At 29.9% G+C, this 16677-nt stretch overlaps 5 protein-coding genes across 5 annotated transcripts; 2 read left to right on the forward strand and 3 right to left on the reverse strand.

The window, feature by feature from the left end:
- Positions 1-590: 590 nt before the first annotated feature.
- Positions 591-1452, forward strand: LOC111026899. Its single transcript, XM_022305078.1, has 2 exons — positions 591-944; positions 1168-1452. The coding sequence occupies exons 1-2, from the start codon at positions 591-593 to the stop codon at positions 1450-1452; spliced, it is 639 nt and encodes a 212-aa protein (XP_022160770.1).
- Positions 1453-9959: 8507 nt separating this feature from the next.
- On the reverse strand, positions 9960-11543 carry LOC111026904 (zinc finger BED domain-containing protein 1-like). The gene has a single exon (XM_022305082.1). The coding sequence runs from the start codon at positions 11307-11309 to the stop codon at positions 10107-10109; it is 1203 nt and encodes a 400-aa protein (XP_022160774.1). The 5' UTR covers positions 11310-11543; the 3' UTR covers positions 9960-10106.
- On the reverse strand, positions 11497-13057 carry LOC111026900. The gene is made up of 2 exons (XM_022305079.1): positions 12306-13057; positions 11497-12010 (listed from the first exon to the last, which is right to left on the reverse strand). The coding sequence occupies exons 1-2, from the start codon at positions 12491-12493 to the stop codon at positions 11497-11499; spliced, it is 702 nt and encodes a 233-aa protein (XP_022160771.1). The 5' UTR covers positions 12494-13057.
- A 512-nt stretch (positions 13058-13569) lies between these two features.
- Positions 13570-15447, forward strand: LOC111026902. Its single transcript, XM_022305080.1, has 3 exons — positions 13570-13693; positions 13842-13911; positions 15126-15447. The coding sequence occupies exons 1-3, from the start codon at positions 13570-13572 to the stop codon at positions 15445-15447; spliced, it is 516 nt and encodes a 171-aa protein (XP_022160772.1).
- A 334-nt stretch (positions 15448-15781) lies between these two features.
- Positions 15782-16474, reverse strand: LOC111026903. The gene has a single exon (XM_022305081.1). The coding sequence runs from the start codon at positions 16472-16474 to the stop codon at positions 15782-15784; it is 693 nt and encodes a 230-aa protein (XP_022160773.1).
- Between the last annotated feature and the right edge of the window lie 203 nt (positions 16475-16677).

Consider the following 16677-nt stretch of genomic DNA (forward strand, 5'->3'; position numbering starts at 1 on the left):
CACACAAATTAATATAGAACAATTAGGTGAGATATTAAATACTATAGACCAAAAACAAGTACAAGATTGCTTTACATTTAGCAAAAACGTAAAACCACCAAAAACATTTCAAAATATAATAGAAACTAAATATTGCGATATCATAGTCAAAAAAATTAAACCAAAAATCACTCCTAAACAATTTACATAGTTAGACTGGGAAACTAAATTCGACTTAATAAACAATAAATACAAAAACAAATACATTAATTTTTTATCCACAGTAGAACACCGCACACTACTAACACAAGTTAAAGTGAATCACACACCCTTCGATAATATAGAAACTTTAAGAAATTTAACAAAAGAGTATATAATTGATAAAAAAAAACCAAGAGCTTGATCCAGATTACAAACAACCACCTTATATAAGTAAAATAATTAACCGGGACCCGCTTGTCACTAGACAGCAAATAAAAAATAAAAATATAGAAAAAACGACAATAGAACCAACAAAAATCATAGCAGATTCCGAAAACAATTTAACAAATAAAAATCAACTTAATATCAATATAAAAAAGAATATAAAAAATAATACCTTGAATCATAATATGGACTATAGATCAACTGTGACAAAACCCCAAACATATTCAGGGAAAATTACAGAGAACGTGGTACAATATTTTGACACATTTGAGCGCATTGCAAAAGCAAACCAATGGGGGGAAGCCGAAAAACTAATTATGATACCATTATATTTAAGGGACCAAGCAATAAAATTATTAGATAGAATAGAAAATAAAAGTCCAATTCTAACATGGGAAATAGTAAAAAACGATTTTATAAATCATTACAACTCTGAAGATCAAATTGAAATGCCTAGAGAAAATTTATATAAACAAACCAAACACGTAGATGAAAATATCCAAGATTATGTATTAAAAATATTATCAGAATGTAAAAGGGTAGATAAAAATATGCAAGAAAAACAAATTATTCAATTTATTTTAAAAGGGTTACCAGATAAAATATATTAATATTTAATAATTAAATATATTAAAAATGTTTGAAATTAATCAAACAATGAGATCAAACAATCAAAATTCCGAATTACGGAGACTAATAAAAGAAAACGAAATCTTAAAAAATAAAATGCAACACAACACAATTAACCATATTACAAATCAGCCACATAACGAACAGAACGTAGATTCCGCAATGAAAAATGAAATAAATGAATTAAAAGAAACGGTCAAATCATTAATGAATAACACACCCCAAAAATCAACAGTAAATAAAAATAAAAAACATTGCACATATTGTGGTTTAAATAAACACGAAGAGTTACAATGTTATAAAAAAGCCAATAAAGATAAAATGTGCACATTCTGTGAACTTAAATTCCATACCGAAGACATATGTTACAAAAAGCGCAACCAAAACAAAATTCAAACACAACCAGAAAATAACTAAGAAAATAATATAAAATGTTATATATGTAAAAGCACTTCCCATTACCCCTCTATGTGTTCTTATTTCAAAAAACTAGCAACGTTTGATCAATCAGCGGGGATCGATCAAATAAAAACAAATCCATAACCCGATAAAAATGAAAATAACCTAACTTTAAATACTTGCTACACAAATAATACCAAAAAAATGTGTCGAATAATCGATTCAAAAAAAATAACGTTAGTATTTGACACGGGAGCATCTGTAACAGTAGTCAGAAAAGATTTAATAAACACGGATAACGTAGTACCATGCTGTACGACATTAGCTGTGCAGTGGTGTATTGGTACGGATACGCGGGTATACGCCGTATACCCGTCAGCAGATTTTCGATTTTCAGCGTATACCCAATGTAAAATATCATTTTACGGGTATACGCTCTTAAAATAACTCGAAAACCCATTATTCATGGGAAAAATTGTTATTTTAATATAATAATGAATTTTAAATTAAATTTATTAATAACATTTTGAAAAATAGATGTTATTAAAATATTATGTAATATTACCAATATGGAGTATGAATGCTCAGTCCATGGTTCTCAACCTGTATTATGTCTTTTATAAATTATAACGCGCGGCAAATGTGTTTCTTGCGATGTTATGTTTTTGTAACCACTGATGTTATTAAGTGTTTATCAGGCTATGGTCAATTAAATGGTTTATGGTGTTTATTTATAGATTTATTTATAAATTATTGTTACTGCAATAATGGGTATTTTCCTTCTTGAATCTTGCTATTCGAGTTTACGACTTATTGTACTTATCGTAGTATCGTTTGACAAAGAAGAATGAATACTAGTCGGTTCCATTGATGATCAGTGTTAATTTTAATATTATTATATTAGTAAAAATACTGAAAATTTAATAAAGAAATAAAATAAAAATAATATAATATAAGAGATTAAGTCACCTAATTATTGTAATGATTATTGACTACGAGCGAAGCGAGAAAATTTTTTTTTGGTAGATTATACATATTTTATTAGTGCGTATACCCATAAATATATTTACCAATACACCACTGCACACAGCTAACGGTAGCCCATTATACACAATAGGCGAAATATCATTAAAAATTATTATCGGAAATCATACTTTAGTACAAAAAGTTGTAGACTCTTTATGCCGTATGTGAAGTTGGGTGAACAAAGCTAGGTGAACAATATTTTCGGGCGGCTAGTGATAAGAAACCTTGCACGTTGGGTTGCATTCTTTAAATTTCAAGGGTGCCAAACAATTAGTTTATGTTCGATTGCATCGAAACTACAAAGTAGATATCGCCCTATGTCACTTAATAATTATTTGTTTTAAAAGTATATAAATAAATGCTAAATTTTATTGGCGTCATTACCAAGATAATTATACCGAAACCATAATTATACCGAATTATATAAATCAATAAATTTAAAGTTAAATTATAAATCGCAACACTTTCTAACAAATGTACATTGTACATTATTACTTTTGCAGTAAGTTTACATTAACTAATTAAAAGTTTAATCTGTTTAATGATGTCATTTGTTGGAGATCACATTTTACGGAAACAGGTAAGTTTACTACCGTAGTAGTACCGTCTACCATACTGCAGTTTAAGAATTATGTAATTATATGTTATGTTAATTTTTTTAATTTAAATTAGTTATATCATGTTCCGTTTACCTATCCACATACTGATTGGTATTGTCTATGCAAACGAAAAATAGGCACAACTACATTAGTGTTCCTACCTATAAAAATAATATTTTTTATTATTCATTTATTATATGTATGTGGTGACTATGTTTTAAAGGTGACATACACAGCTAATACTGACTAGTATCCAATGTCATAATAAACAATATCAAATAAAATTATATTATATTTTAGTTGTGTTTATATCATTATTATACATTTGTTGATTTGCTGTTATAAATATTATGAGACAGACAATAAAATATTTTTGTCTTACACACATGTGACAGTTAGTTTGATAGGGATGTGTTTTCTACCCAATATTTTACAGGATATCTGAACATGTATTAGAAATAGTCTATGTACACTAAAAAGATGGATGAACATTTGGAGTTTATATAATTATTTATTTTTGTAAGTAAAATATATAATGAATATAATATGTATCAAAGTTGTTACTTGTTTATATAACTGTATAACTGTAAAAACATTGGTAAAGAAATAATTTTCATGATGAGAAATAGTTTTTAACAGGTTTTAGAATAACTGAAACTGTTTCTATGTGAAAGGTAATATTGTATTAAAGTTCTAAGTATTTAAGTTTTCAATATTAACTATTAAATATATTTGAGATTCTCTTGACAATATAAACAATTATAAGATATTAATTTTTAAATGTACCTACCTATATATTATTCAAATAATTAATATAATTGATTATTCATATTCTGGATCTTAAGTGGCCTCAGTATTAACTTAAAACATACTTTAATCATAATCATACATATTATAATGATTAATTATAATATTAAAATTATTATAATGGTTATTGAAATATTTCATTCAATAAATGGGTAAAAAAAATGTATTTTTAATTGAGTATTCGTTACTATTGATTACCATACATTTGTATAATATATGTAGTTTATTATTTATAAGTATGAAACATAATATCCAGTCATAGTTCTATCATTGAAGGAGTGTTCATGTTTTTTAGTAATTCAGCTCGCAAGCTGTTGTAAAATAAGTTGGATGACAAGATTTCATGAAACGATAAGTAAATACAACTTTCTCTTGTACTTCCCATTATATTTATTTTCCCATCCATTTTCAGGTGGCACGAGGGGTCTACATTTACTGTTGTACACAATATTGGATTATTATATCTATTATTGAACTCAGTATTGTTGTATCCTTTTTAGACTTAATTTAATTTAATTATTGAAATGATACATGAGTAATATTTATTGTTTAAATATTCAATATTTGGGAAGTGACAATCGTCAACACAGGCTACAGGCATCATAGAATTAATAATTTTTCTACAAAAAATAATTATGAAGAAACTAAGGCTTTATTTTAAAATTAGAGTTCGTTTTCATAATAACATTATTTTTTAACAACTAATACTTTTTTTTTCAATTTAAAGTCATCATATCTAATATTTTTGATCTTTTAAAATATCTTAATTATTATCCATGTGTGCCAGTGTGGAATTGTCACAAGTTTAATGATGATTTCTAAAAGTGTAAAATATTATTGAATGTATTAATATTTGGAGTTTATTTTAAAATTAAATGTATGTATTTTTTAGTCTCAAGTGATCCGGGTTTTTCTACAAATTTTCTATTCGGTTTTCTTCGGCTTTTTCCTCGCGTTTTCGCTGCCTTCTCCTTGCGCACTCACTGCGGGTTTTCTACCCAGTGCTATTTCTAAACATTTAATTATTAGAAATATACGTTTTATTTCGGTTTTAATTGTGTTTTTATTATTTATAGTTTTCATTTTATCAGTGTTTTTTTATAATTTAGTTATTTTTTAGTTTTCATTCTTTATAGTGTTTTTTATTATTAAATTATTTTTTTAAATATTGTTTTTCTTTTTTTTTAGTGTTAGGCATAGTTAGGTATGGCTGTCTAAAAAAGTTAATTTTAGTCGGCTAAGATATACTGTTATGAACGCACTTAGGTGTTCAGTCACAAATAAATTTAATCACAACACAAATTGAAAAGAACTAGTTTAACTTTATTAAGTGTCATTAATAACAGCAGATGCTACTAAATTAATATAATTAATATAGAATGTTCCGAATGTTATGTGAGGTTCTGACTATCATAAGGCTCCGAGTTAAAACCAAGACTGACTCGCTTGTGTTATACACAGCGAGTCGATGCTCCGTCCGGGCCGAAAGGGTTTGCTCAGCACATTCCGTTTTGGCCGGAGGTGGTGTACAATATCACTAATACTAAAAACATAATATATTCTACATATAATAAGTAACCAGGGGTTCTTAGCATTCACAACAATACAAAAGTTTCGTTGAATTACAATATCAGACATACAAAAGTGTCGTTGAATTACAATCTCAGACATACAAAAGTTTCCTACAAAAGTGTTGTCGATTTTTTATCAGACACAGTAGGTTAACAATTTACAAGCTTAAAAATGAGTTTAAAACATAAATTGAATGAGGTAGCTCATTATATTAAGACAGAATATTACCAGAATTAAATTTTGAGAATGTCTCTGTTTCCGATAGTTGTGTAAATAATATTTGCAATTTCATCTTTAAGAAAGATACTGATCATAATTTGAGAAAATCAATAGTAATTGCTATTAAAAGAAAAAATTCATCTCTTCATAAGTGTATTGAAACTATGAATTCCGCTGATGTGGCTAATACATCAGAAATTAATAATAGCACAATAATCAAATGTATAGAAAATAGTAATTACACGTCTAACGATTTTGTAAATTACAATCACAAAACTCTAACTGACATATGTAGAAACATTAGAGTCATTCTAAATGATGCTAATAGGAATAAAGTGTACAAAGAATGTAGAAAGTACCTCAATCTGCCCCCGTGTCTATCAATAGATAACACTGACAATATTGATTCAAATATTTTTTATTTTAATGAAAATTTTGATAATGTTATTGGTACTTTTGAAAATTGCATTTCTTATTCGGTGCCCACAGAGTCTGAACCTCTGGAAAGTGACAATGTTTCATTAGAATATACGAACGCATCGCCAGAAATTGATTTTATTCGGACTGAGGGAGATCCACTAATACCTAATAGTACTCCAATTCTACCAGAAAATATAATTGATGAATCTGTTTTTGTTACCCCATGTAAAAAAACAAATAGCAAACATGTACCGAGCCCTCTCAGAAATGCTTTCTATAAGAAAACGCCTGTAAAGTCTGGTGTTGTTCTACCTCTGGGAACAAAAAATCAATTTCCAAAACATTATGACTACCATGAGATGGTGTGTCGTGAAGGATTTTTCAACATTTCATTTGAAGAATGGTCTCATATGAATTATGTTGATCTCAGAGGTCAAGCCCGTTTGGACAAGACTAAATATCCTGTTATGTTCAGAAAGCTCATAAGAACTGTTAACAATACTTGCGTTATTAATGCAAAAAAGGTAAAATATTATAAATACCATTGTAACGTGCACATGTATTGTAGCCACGAGTGGTGTAAACTTTTTAGAATTAAAATCCAGCCTGCAAACGGAACATACAAGGCGATTGTGTATAGTTCTGGTTTGAATTATCATCATAATCCAATTGACAATGGTCTCACAAATCACGTAAAAGGGTTTCAGCGAGACTTGAACAAAGAAGCGCTAAAAAAGACTAAAGCGTTTTCCTTCAGGTTCTGTTGACATGGCGTCACCCACTCAGTTAAATTGTGGTAATTTGCAAGGCATTATATCAGATGACGTCGTCAGAAAAATCAAATCAGAGGCCATAAGTGCCGATGATTATGATAAAGATGATTTTCATGACCTTGTATTGATGTGTAATGACAAACAAAACAACTTTGTAAAGCACGTCGGCATACCGTCCGTTCACTGTTATAGTAAGGAGCAGTTGGACATACTAAAAAATCTGATTAAAAAACAACAACCAGTAACTGTGTATTTGGATGCAACTGGTACAGTGGTCAGGAAAATTGACAAGAACATCAAAAGGGTTCTGTACTATGTTCTAGTTGTTAATGTCCCATTACCTAGAAAATCAAGAGTCACGTGTACAGTAGTTGAAATGATTAGTTCAGCCCACGACATTGTTGCGATTTCACAATGGCTGAACGCTTTTAATGCATTCGTTTTGAAACACAAACTGACTTGGCCAGTATTCACAAATATAGTGACAGATTTCAGTTATGCCCAAATGAATGCTTTGTGTATAGGATAGAATGGTTTTACCTCCATATTCGACTACCTTAACTGGTGTTACAGAGTATTGGTTGAAAACCACGACGAATCTAATGTCACCATCATAAATATATGTGCAAATCATTACACAATAGTTATAGTTAACCATGTCTACACATATTTTCAAACTGAAAAAAACCATCGTTTGACTGTAGAAAAAACGAAAAGAAATGATGTTATTGATTGGATTTGTATACTTTTTAACACAACCAGTTTGACAGATGTTGAACAATGGTTCAAAATATTTTTAGTAATACTGTTGTCACCTTATGGTACAGGACACACGAAAAATGCCATTAGTGCAATGAGAGCCAAGTGTAATGATAAATACCAATTGCCAAATGAACTGAACAACGAAGGTGAGGTTCACTCGGAGGAAATAAATAAATTCCTATGCGAATCCAACACGATGGATCATGATGTTCTGTAGATTTCGGTCAATCAAGGAGCATGTTAAAACTGAAGTCTTAAATTGTGCTGTAAATAGTGATCATATAATTATTAATGAATATTATAATTTATTTTATTTATTTGTATATATATAATATATACTAATTGACGCCAAACGGCTTTTATACCAGTATGGATAAAGATATTACAAAATAAAGTATTATGGATAAGACAAATATAAGTAAATATAGTAATAATATAATTTGTTTGTTAAAATTAAAAGCGAATGTGATGTGTAAGTCTAGGTACGAAATTATTGGTTTTTATTAAATATGGATATCATTCTTGTTATATCTTTGCAAAATTGCCTCGGCCTAACGGTACATAGAAAAAAATCTTAAATACGGGTATTACCAGGGATACGAATGCTCAGCCGTTCCAATAAACGAGGTGCGCCTATCTTGTCATCAATCAGTGATTGAATAAAACAACAACTATAAGTGATGTGGCGTTCAGAAAGTGACTTGAATTTAAACAAATACTTAATTCTACTATAGTCGTGAGGAGGGTGCGTAACATTGAGGCGAAACTTAGGAAGCGGTTTTGGACTCTATCAAGTCTCTGCATGTTACTCTTTGTGTGAGGAGACCAGACGACAACACCGTACTCCAAGAGCGATCTTATATGGGAGTTGTAGAGTACAGAAAGGCATTTCGGGTTATCAAAGTTTGAAAAATGTCTTCTAATAAAGCCGAGTACGCGTAGCGCTTTACCAGCAACAGAGTCAATATGTGGTCGAAAATCTAGTGATGGAACATACGTAAATCCGAGGTCTTTTACTTGATTAACGCGTTTAAGTGGTTGCCCGTTTAAACAGTAATCAAAATCAAGAAATCTCCGAGAACGGTAGAAAGACATAATTTTGCATTTGTATGTGTTCAGTGATAATCCGAAAATATTGCACCAATTTGCAAATTTGTCTAAAACATTCTGTAGGATAACACAATCTTATATCACTATATTACTCAATCTTACATTTTTATAATAAATCATATATACACGAATTCATAGTCAAGTGTGTATCTTTCATAGCACTGTGAATTATAAAGTCAGCAATGGAATTGAAATTCGCCAAAGTAATGCTACCGTTGAATCTTGGTTTAAAACAGAAAACAAGACATACTAGAAGGCGACCGTAGGTTTAAATGCTGCCGGTTTTTAAGACTTATGAGACAGCGTGTGACGAATGTACACAAACAAATTAAGTACTGTTGTGTGCGTAATCTCAAAGGCTCCAAAATCCGTAAGCTTTAGAGACAAATCAAACATGTACCAATTGAACTGTAGAATTACGTTTATTTAGCAGAAAATATAGTAAGAGTATAATAGCGTGTGCGCGTGTGACGAGAAGTTGCTCTGGTCTCCGTGGCTACGATACATCTGCCCAGGCTGTCCCACAGGCTCCCTTATAAGTGATGGCGGTTCTTTTGATGCAGCGGCACGTGCAGCTTGTATGTGTGTGTGTTTTCGGTTGTTGTTGCCGATTCCTAGAATTGTGACTCGTGTCCATGATTTTTAGTCGTGTACCTGTCCAGTGATTTATTACATAGATAGGGGCAGATAGTACATATTCTATACTACATTGTTATAATATTTATGTCAATTATATATACGGTGTTTAAGACCGTAATAACATTATGAAAGGTTAATATATTTTATATTACATTATTATAATATTATATTGTGTATGCCGGGATGCCAAGGCCCGCGACAGTACAATATTAGAAGAGGAAAGTGCACTCGTGCGCTTGATTTTGACACCAAGTCTAAACAGAGTACCTATTCATTTATGTTTTTTTGATTGTCAATGATTTCATTAGATACTAGTGGTAACGATTTTAGACGTGTTTTTAAAATACACGTGTACACGAAGTTCGTGTATTTTAAATACACGTGTAATTGATTCGTATATTTTAAATACACGTGTAATTGATTCGTGTATTTTAAATACACGTGTAATTGGTTCGTGTAATTAATATTCCATAAATAAAAATTATATTTATTAAAAAATATTACGCTTCATAATTTATTAGTATTTATAACTATTTATTCAGTACTAACAATATTACAATAATAATAACATTTGAAACAATATTAATACTAATAATAATAATTTAACAAAAGATGAATACAGGAAAACAACAAAAAGTACCTATTTAGTACCTAAAAAAATATTTAATTATAATCCAGTTAATATTAAATAATAATAAATAAATAATTTTAATATATCATACTTTAATAGATGATAGTTTTAATTTTAAATCATCAGCCGTTTATTCTGATACAAAAATACAAGTAAATTTACATTTTCAGGTGATAAGGAAGCTCTTTTTCGGGTGACTATATTACCAGCAGTTGAAAAACAACGTTCAGCACTCACTGATGTTGCAGTAATTGCCATATACTTTTTAGCAAGTTTACCTATTGTCGGATATTTTAAATATCGTGTTTTCCACCACTCTAAGGGATCTAATGTAAATCTCAACTGCGGTTCTGCTAAATAGTTTTGAAATTCTTTTGTTAGATCATTTTCTTCATTGTTGATTCCAAATATATATTCAAGATCACTTCTATGTTTATTTTGTTGTTCTTGAGAAGCTGTAGTTATTTCATTGGGCTCGAGATAATTATTTTGGTTGATTATTTGTTTTATTTTAGAGCGGATTGCCTCATGATTAGATAATACTTCGTGGTCTAAGTCTTTAAATCTAGGATCCAAGAATGAAGCAATTTGTTCTAATAATACAGATTCAGTTGAATCCCATTCAAGCGAAAAGCGGCGTTTAATTTCTGAAGCTAATGTTTGTTTCAATGTTTGTACAATGGTATCTTCATTTTCATGACATTGCATTAAATGTTTTTCAATAATTTGTTTTAATAATGGTATAATCATTGATATTGACGAATTATTTTCCGTACAAAAAATGTTTGTAGTGACATATATCGGTTTAAGAAATTGTATAAGCGACTCGATAAATAACCATTCATGTTCTTTAATTTCGAGTTTTTGAGCCATAGATTGAGATGTTATAGTTCGATCTGCTAAAACATTGAATATTGCACATCTATTCAAAACGAGACGTTCCATCATAAGGTATATAGAATTCCACCTTGTCTTACAACTCTGAAGTAAAGTTGTTTTTGTTAAGCCAAGTAATTCTTGTTTTTCTTCAAGTGATGTTTTAGCTAATGTTGAATGTTTAAAGTGCCCTACAATTTTATTGCATTGTTTTATTATATTAACTATATTTTCATTTTTTAAGACACAATTAACGGCAAGTTGTAGACTATGTGCTGCACATTTAACACTATAAATTTCGGGACTTATCAAAGGAATGGCATTAGTTATATTTTTCGCATTATCAGTTACTATTGCTAAAATTTTGTTAGTAATATCCCATTTGCCAAAAGTATTTATAAGTTGTTCTGATAAATTTTCTGCAGTATGACGCTTATCCATTTCGTGTGTAGTCAATGTATATTGATAGTTTATCTGAACGAAGAAAAATATTTGATATGAAATTCTTATTTAAGCTCGTCATAGGTTACATCAATTGCCCTGAAATTTTAGGTTTTCTTAATTTTTATGTCCCTCAGTGCAGAACTAGATCAACCACTATGTTTTATATTTATACACATAAAACAAATTATATGTCTGCTTCTCCTATGAATAGGATAATGTCAATAGCAAATGATTTAANGTGAGCGGTCACTGTAATATACGATTCCTGTGAAATCGAGGTCCAACAGTCGGTTGTGCAACATATACTAGAAGCATCTTGCAAGTCGTTTTTAATAAGTTCTTCAATATTTGAAGATAATATTTTTAATCTAGTTTTAATTGCTTCTTCTTTGCATGGCTTATAGTTTGGTTCTACTACAGACATGAAATCATGAAAACCATTACTTGAGCAAAATGACAATGGCAACTGATTTACAGCTATCATTTTAGCTAATGCTTTGTTAATTAATTCACACCTGTCTTTCGAACAAGAACGTGCATTATTGCCATTGTTTGTGTTTTGATAATGTATATTTGTTCGTCTCTTTCTCTTTCTTGATCTTCCATTTTTTTCAAGGTTTATTTCTTTATTTGTCTCATCAATATCCATAACTTCGTCACTGTCGTTTTCCGGTTGCTGTTCATCGTGTGTCCTTAGTCTAATAATAAATATTTAAAAAAAATTCGGTTTATAGTTTATTTAATTTATTTATTATACATTATATTTTTATTTACTACTAAGAAAAGTTTTGCACTGATTTTTTATATTTTAGATTCTAAGTGAAGCGAAATGTATTAAGTTAAATTTAAGTTTTTCGTATGTAGGGACACAATTATTAATAACAGAAAAGATTTGAGTAAAAAAAATTGAAACGTTACTACCAAAGTTATGTATAATCTGCTTTAAATTTAAACATTTTAAACCAATTATAGTATATTATGTATATTACTTACTGTTCTTTATTAACCACAGCATTAACCATTAAGCCGTGAATAGTAGTTAAATGTCTTCCCAATGAGCCAGTGGTACCTCCGGGACAAGAAAACTCGTTGTTATCATCTTCATCGCATAAATTGCAGTACGCTTTATTTTCAATACGTTTTGCATACTGCCAAACCCAACTTTTTACACGCATTGACATTTTAGTATTTTACCAATGTACAATATAACAGACATGTATCCGTGGATCGTGCAAACGAACAACAAGTAAAATAAATTTGTATAATCCGAAAAAGCAATACAATTTAATTTAATTTGAACGCGGCACGTGGTATCGATTTAACTTTATCTTATCGAAAACTCGATAAGCGTGTAGTCAATAATGCACTTGAATATAATATACGAGTATATGTAGTATATAATGTGTTATATCTTATATACTACATAAATGTTGGTAAAAATATTATTTATAACTTTATAAAGGTACATATTTTATATATTATTCGATACCTAAAAACTCGGACGTTTATAGACTCCGCCGAAAAGGTCTTTTTATCTGTAATTTTGTATTTTTAATTGTATTCTTATAAAAATATATAAACCTTTATTTATGACATATTTATTATTTACACGTGTACTTAAATAACACGAACTTGTACACGTGTAATAAATAATAATACACGTATAATTTTAGTTACACGAACTAATACACGTATATCAAAACTACACGAACTACACGTGTAATTTCATACACGTGTAATAGGGACCACTATTAGATACACTATCGGAAGTAACATTTTCCGTGACGAGTAGTCTATTTGTAACTTCTGAAGGTAAATAATCTTCTTCTGTAAATACATCTTTATTGAATAGCCATATACCAGTAGATCAGCCATACTCAACCTGCGGCCCGCCAATGGTTTATATGTGGCCCAAACAGAACTCATTGAATTAATAAAAAAATTTTAAAACTAATAAAAGTGTAAAATAGGTATAACAGAACAATTAAAGCGTGTCCTACGCGATTGCGATAAGAATGATTATGTTTTTGGTATTTCCACTATTAATATTTTATAATGATTTTGATGTATTTTATCTTATTGCTAAACTGGCCGTAGCTCGTTTGTAGGTACGCATTATTGTTATACGAAACGAATTATTAGTCGCATTGTAAATGTGTAATAGCGTTGGTGTCAGGCACATTTATTTATTAAATATTTCAACCGTCAGTTGTGACATAAATTTGTGGTTTTATTTTTTAATACTTTTTTTGACATTATGGCAGGCGTATCTTCGAAAAATAAACGAAAACTATCTGAAGAAAATCGAATGTTTCAAGAAAATTGGGAAGAAGAATATTTTGTCGTACCAAATAAAAAGGGTTCTGCTACTTGTTTGATCTGTAGAGATAGTTTTATACTTAAAAAATATAATATTATTCGCCATTACACTAATCAACACGAATCATTTGATAGTATTTATAGTCCCGGGTCTTTGATGAGAAAAGAAAAATTAAATTCTTTCAAGAAGTCATTGCAACAACAACAAAGTGTTATGTCAGTGGTGGTATCACAAGATGCAGCTGTCACAACTGCATCATACGAAATTTGTTACATACTCGGTAAGCATATGAAACAATTTACTGACGCCGAAATTGCGGAGGAATGTTTTATAAGTGCTTCCTCCTTACTATTTGATAAGTTTAGCAATAAAAATCAAATAATATCGGAAATTAAAAAAATGCAGCTTTCTGATTCTACCTGCATTAGGCGTATAGAAAATATTGCAAAACATATTTATAATCGTACCATCGAAGACTTAAAAAATTGTAAATTTTTTAGCTTGGCTTTTGATTCTAGCACTGATATTTCAGGCACATCACAATGTTCTATTTTTGTTATGTACTGTACTGAACACAATTCTATTAATGAAGATTTATTGAAATTCATTCCAATGAAAGGTCAAACGAGAGGCATCGATTATCTCAATGTGATTACTAATTTTCTTGACAACAATGATATTGATATCAAAAAATTGGTTTGTGTGTGTATCGATGGATGTCCATCGATGACCGGATGTGACAAAGGATTTATTTCTCTGTTGAAAAAGCAATATAATTTAACAAATATCTTGTCATTTCATTGTATTATTCATCAAGAAAACTTGGCAGCACGCGTCTCTATTCCAGAAGTAGATTTAGTGATGAAAAGCGTGATAAAAATAGTTAATTATATTCGAGCAAACGAACTCAATCATAGAAAATTTAAAAGTCTTTTAGAAGAAATGAACAGTGATTATAGTGACGTTCTTTTACATACTTCGGTGCGTTGGCTAAGTAGAGGAAAAGTTCTTCAAAGGTTTTTTACTTTACGATTAGAAATTATTGCATTTTTACAACAAAATAATAAATTTGATGAAATTGATAAAAACAATAATTGGTGGTGCCGTTTAGCTTATATGTGTGATATCACAGAAAAACTTAATGAGCTCAACCGTGGCTTACAGGGTGAAAATAAAATTATTTCGCAGATGGCAAATAAAGTTTTTCTTTTTGAAGAGAAGTTAGAATACAAGGAAATACAGAACCAAATTCTACATAATTTCCTAACCCTTACAAAAGCTAAACAAGATGACATTATAATTTCTCAAACAAACAATATAATAATTTTAAATCATTTAGCTGCCTTATCCAATGAATTTAAAAGAAGATTTCAGGATTTAAGAGGTGTAAAGAATTGCTTTTTACTTATAGAAAATCCTTGGCACTTAGAGGTAACGAGTATAACACAATTAGCTGCATTGATTGTATCTGATTATTCAAAATTATTTGATGAATTTATTGAATTAAAAAATGATACAAATTTTGAAGTTATTTTCAAAGAAAAGCGAGAACAAAAAGAATACTTCGAATTTTGGAATTTAGTGCCAGGAAAATACAAAACCATACAAAAATGTGCCCACTCTTTGCTAACAATGTTCACATCAACATTTGTATGTGAAACTTCATATTCAAAAATGAAATATGCAAAGAATGTGTACAGAAATCGGCTTACTGATTCACATCTTGACGACTTGTTAAGAGTAGCATGCAGCAACTACAAACCAGATTTATCCAAAATAGTTAAAGAATTATCTCAATATCAAAATTCACACTAATTTAAAATAAATATTTAATTTTTTTACAATAAATTTTCAAATGTTGTACACAATATAAAAATGTATTTTTAGTTTTTTTTTCCGTTCCGTTCATTTAGACTTGCGGCCCGCGTAATATTTTAAAATATTTTATGTGGCCCAAATGAAAAAAAGATTGAGTATGGCTGCAGTAGATGTAAATCCCGATATGATATTTTTTGGTGTAGCAGCATTTGGAAGTGCAGATTTTATCAATAACGGAATATTATATATAACCATTGTCTTCCCAGGATTGCTTTTCATCCATGAATCGGCTGCAGCATTATAAAAACGTTTAAATGGACCATAGACAGACCTATCTATGGCTGTAGTTTGTGTGACGTATGAGGGGGAAATGACAAAAGAATAATACCATTTTCACGACAATATTAACGCTTAAGTGTGACGCAAGGTTATCAAGCACAATAAGAACTGGATGTTCTTTTGAATATTTTGTATGTTTTACAAAGTGTTTGATGAATAATAAAAATTCTTCGCTAGTAACCCACCCACTAGGATTTGCAGAACCAATACAGCCAGGTGGTCCATCAGCTACAAAGTGTTCTTTAAAATATTTCCGTGGAAATATCAAAAGTGGTGGTACACTATTTCTGCAAGCACTTACAGCGTAAACAAGAGTCACTAAACTTCCAGTTTCACCAGATGTTGCTGCACCAACTTGTTTAATTCCTTTTGACGCAATAATTTTATCAGGACGTTGCACTGTAGTAACTCCTGTTTCATCTATATTCCAGATATCTTGACAACCAAATTTATATTGTTCATATACCCGAGATAATTTAGTGAAAAATTCGGAAACATTATGTCTGTTAAAACTAGTCGTCCGTCCTAAGCTTGTGGCTTGTGGAGTTCTAATTGACAAAGATGAATTTTTTTTTAAAAATCCAATGAGCCAATCTTTAGAAGCTTTCTTATTAGTATGCCAATTATCAGGCACATGCACGCTATTCACTTTTGCATAGTCGTATGCTAATGTCTTAGTATCCATTGTAGAAAGGCCGAAGAATATTTTAGCTGATTGTTTTAAGTAGTTGGCCAATTATTGTTCTTGGTGTTCAGAAAATATCTGTCGTGGTTTGGCATATCCAATTTTAACATCTACTGTACTATTTCCATTTTCTTTAGCTATTTTTAATTTTTTTACGTACCTTTGAAGGGTCATAAAGTTGCAATTATAAGCATTTGCTGCTT

Source organism: Myzus persicae, unplaced genomic scaffold (genome assembly GCF_001856785.1).
Source record: "Myzus persicae strain clone G006 unplaced genomic scaffold, MPER_G0061.0, whole genome shotgun sequence".
In the NCBI taxonomy this organism is placed as follows: Eukaryota; Metazoa; Arthropoda; class Insecta; order Hemiptera; family Aphididae; genus Myzus; species Myzus persicae.